Source organism: Micropterus dolomieu, linkage group LG21 (genome assembly GCF_021292245.1).
Source record: "Micropterus dolomieu isolate WLL.071019.BEF.003 ecotype Adirondacks linkage group LG21, ASM2129224v1, whole genome shotgun sequence".
Classification (NCBI taxonomy): domain Eukaryota; kingdom Metazoa; phylum Chordata; class Actinopteri; order Centrarchiformes; family Centrarchidae; genus Micropterus; species Micropterus dolomieu.
In genome coordinates this window covers 20854877-20857376 of record NC_060170.1, presented here as the reverse complement: position 1 = coordinate 20857376, position 2500 = coordinate 20854877, and the positions used below count along the sequence as shown (strand labels likewise).

Below are 2500 nucleotides of genomic sequence, written 5' to 3'. Positions count from 1 at the left end.
GTACTGCGGGTTTTCTATCACTGGGATCTTGGTCATACCAATGATCACTGCGTCAGGGCCCATCTCTGAGGAGGAAGGAGTGTTGCTGCCGTTGGAGACGTGGTGAAGAGGAGAGGCTGAGTCATCATCGTTACTGATCACTGAAGATGGACCTGAGAAAGCAGAGAGAGGGGGGTGATAAACACTGCTGAGTTCAGTTGGTTTATCTTATCTTTACGACGATTGAGAAAGGTCTTGCATGTTAGATGGAAAAGTATTTTAGACTGCATGCCAGCCATGTTAATAGTATAAGGACACAAGAGAATTAATAGAGTTTTTAAGTTGTTATTAGCAGAGACTGAGGTGATGAGATCATTAAGTGGGGAGGGTTAAGATATTATTGTTGATCACCATAGACATCAAAGAGAAGGAGAGAGGTGTCAGTTACATTTTATAACATTAATTCTTTGTTCTTTGTCAGAACAGGATATATGAGAAATCTCAACACACTCAAATGTGTTGCTACATAACCATTATATGTGATCCAGCATTCTTCGCAAGCAGGGTCTGAATTTGTTTTTGTCTGCAACTCAAAAATTTTATCTGCCACTTTTTATTTTTGTGCTAAAAGACGAATAGTTGAATAATATACATAATTTAATGTAAATAATATTGTCATTCAATGCATTTGGCCTACACAAGAAACATTACATGCATTTTTTGCAGTTATAAAGGACCCATGTTTTTCAGTACATGGCACCTTAACAATCATTAACCACTAGTAATTTTAAAGAAATGTAGCGCTCGGATATTTGTAAGTTCATCACAGTCAGTGTTCAATGCAAAACCCACAGTTCAACCACCAGTGAATCCTTATTTGAGTTCAAATTCACAAGTCCATGTTTCAACAAAAATCTCCACTTCAGGATCCCAGTAAGCAAATAAAAAAATACTTAAATAAAACCAAATGACGCCTCTAGTTCTAACAGACAAGCTTAGTGATTCTCCAACAACACCGGAGTTACCCCCCTCTGACTTCTACTTCTTTCAGGTAGATGTTGGCCACAATTGGAGATACTGGTGAGCCCGCACTGAGCTATGCTTTTGTCTGTAGCATCCCCTGTTGTACTGGAAATAGTGGTATTCAGAAGAGGTCCAGCAAATCCAAATCTGGACTGGACTGAGGTTAGTTCTGTTGTTCAGGGTGTTGTCTTGGAGCAGTCGTGTCCTTACAGTTTTTACTCCCTCCATGGTGGAATAGTGAAATGATCCATTTACAGAGTAGAGTAGAGAAACCATCTTTCAACTGGGGAGGGCTGAGACACCACTTATCCGCCACCTACGATTCTGTCCTTTCACCACTTCCCAGGAGATTGAAACACTCACACCTTGCCTCATGACAATGCCAATGACGGTCGTTCAGTCTTGGCCTCAGGTGACTCTAAAAACCAAAACAACAGTCGTCACAACAGCCAGGAGCACTAATGAACCAAGTGGTATCCATCACCTTGATAACGACCTCACAGAGACTTAATAGCTAGGACTCCCTGCCAGTCAGTCAGAACGGAAGAAGCCTCTTGAAAGAGAGACAAAACATATAACCAACCAAGTCAATTTGCTCTTGATTTAACCTTAGATATGTGTGCAAGTTATAATCCATTTTTCCCCACCTAAAGTTTGTCCCAAGCAGTAGACACCTTCCCTGACATTTTGAGCACACAAACTGCATAATGGACACTCATTAGCCTACTACTCATTCCTTAAAACTGCAGTAGAGAATTCTAAAAAACTGAATCCTGACACATAAGACACATAATCTGTAAAAATAAAATAAAATAATAACAATAAAATTAAAATCATTCTTCTGGCTCTTCTTGCTGGGGGCCATTTGGAAGAATCCACCACTTCTGGGTCAAAACAACCAATCAGTTCCAAGTGTCTGCCCATCCCTTCTTTGCCACCAACAGCGTATAGTACAAAACACGTATGCGATCATGTTCCGGCTTCACACAGAGCTCATTGTGTTCGGAGCCATAGTGCTAGTATCGACGAGTGGTAAAGAGGCATGATGACAAACAATGGGGAATCATTTTTGAGGGTGGACAGCCTCTCATCCGGCTGTTACTGTAGACGTTGTCACAGCTGCCTCTGAAGCTTGGGGTGCTCTGCCCTGGGCCGTGAAGTTTTGTAGGGGAGTCCTTGATAAGACAAGTCAAAGCGAGAGGGACTCTTCCCATGGACAGCAAGCCCCATGCGGGATGAGGTTTCGATGGGCAACCGGCTCCTTCTTGTGAGTTTGGTGGGTGGGGCTTAGCAGACTCATACGAGCAGTTTTTACTGACTTAAAATCTCCAAATGTGATAGAACTAGAGTTACTATTTGTTATAATAATTTTATTGTCACAGATTTTACCTTTAGGGCTCTAAAGAGCTAAGGGATTGGTATGCTTACAGCAAAGTGCTTGTTGGATGGTCTGAGACACCCTCCACCCACTCCTTTATGACGTTGGCATATAGGGGAA

General features: G+C 41.8%; 1 protein-coding gene across 1 annotated transcript in view; it reads right to left on the bottom strand.

Moving 5' to 3' along the window:
- ntrk2a (neurotrophic tyrosine kinase, receptor, type 2a) overlaps window positions 1–2500 on the bottom strand; it is a 112470-nt gene that overhangs the window by 36881 nt on the left and 73089 nt on the right. Inside the window, exon 14 of the mRNA XM_046035378.1 lies at window positions 1–152. This exon is cut by the window's left edge and continues 37 nt beyond it. Coding sequence (XP_045891334.1) covers window positions 1–152 — 152 coding nt within the window. The remainder of the gene's footprint in view (window positions 153–2500) is intronic.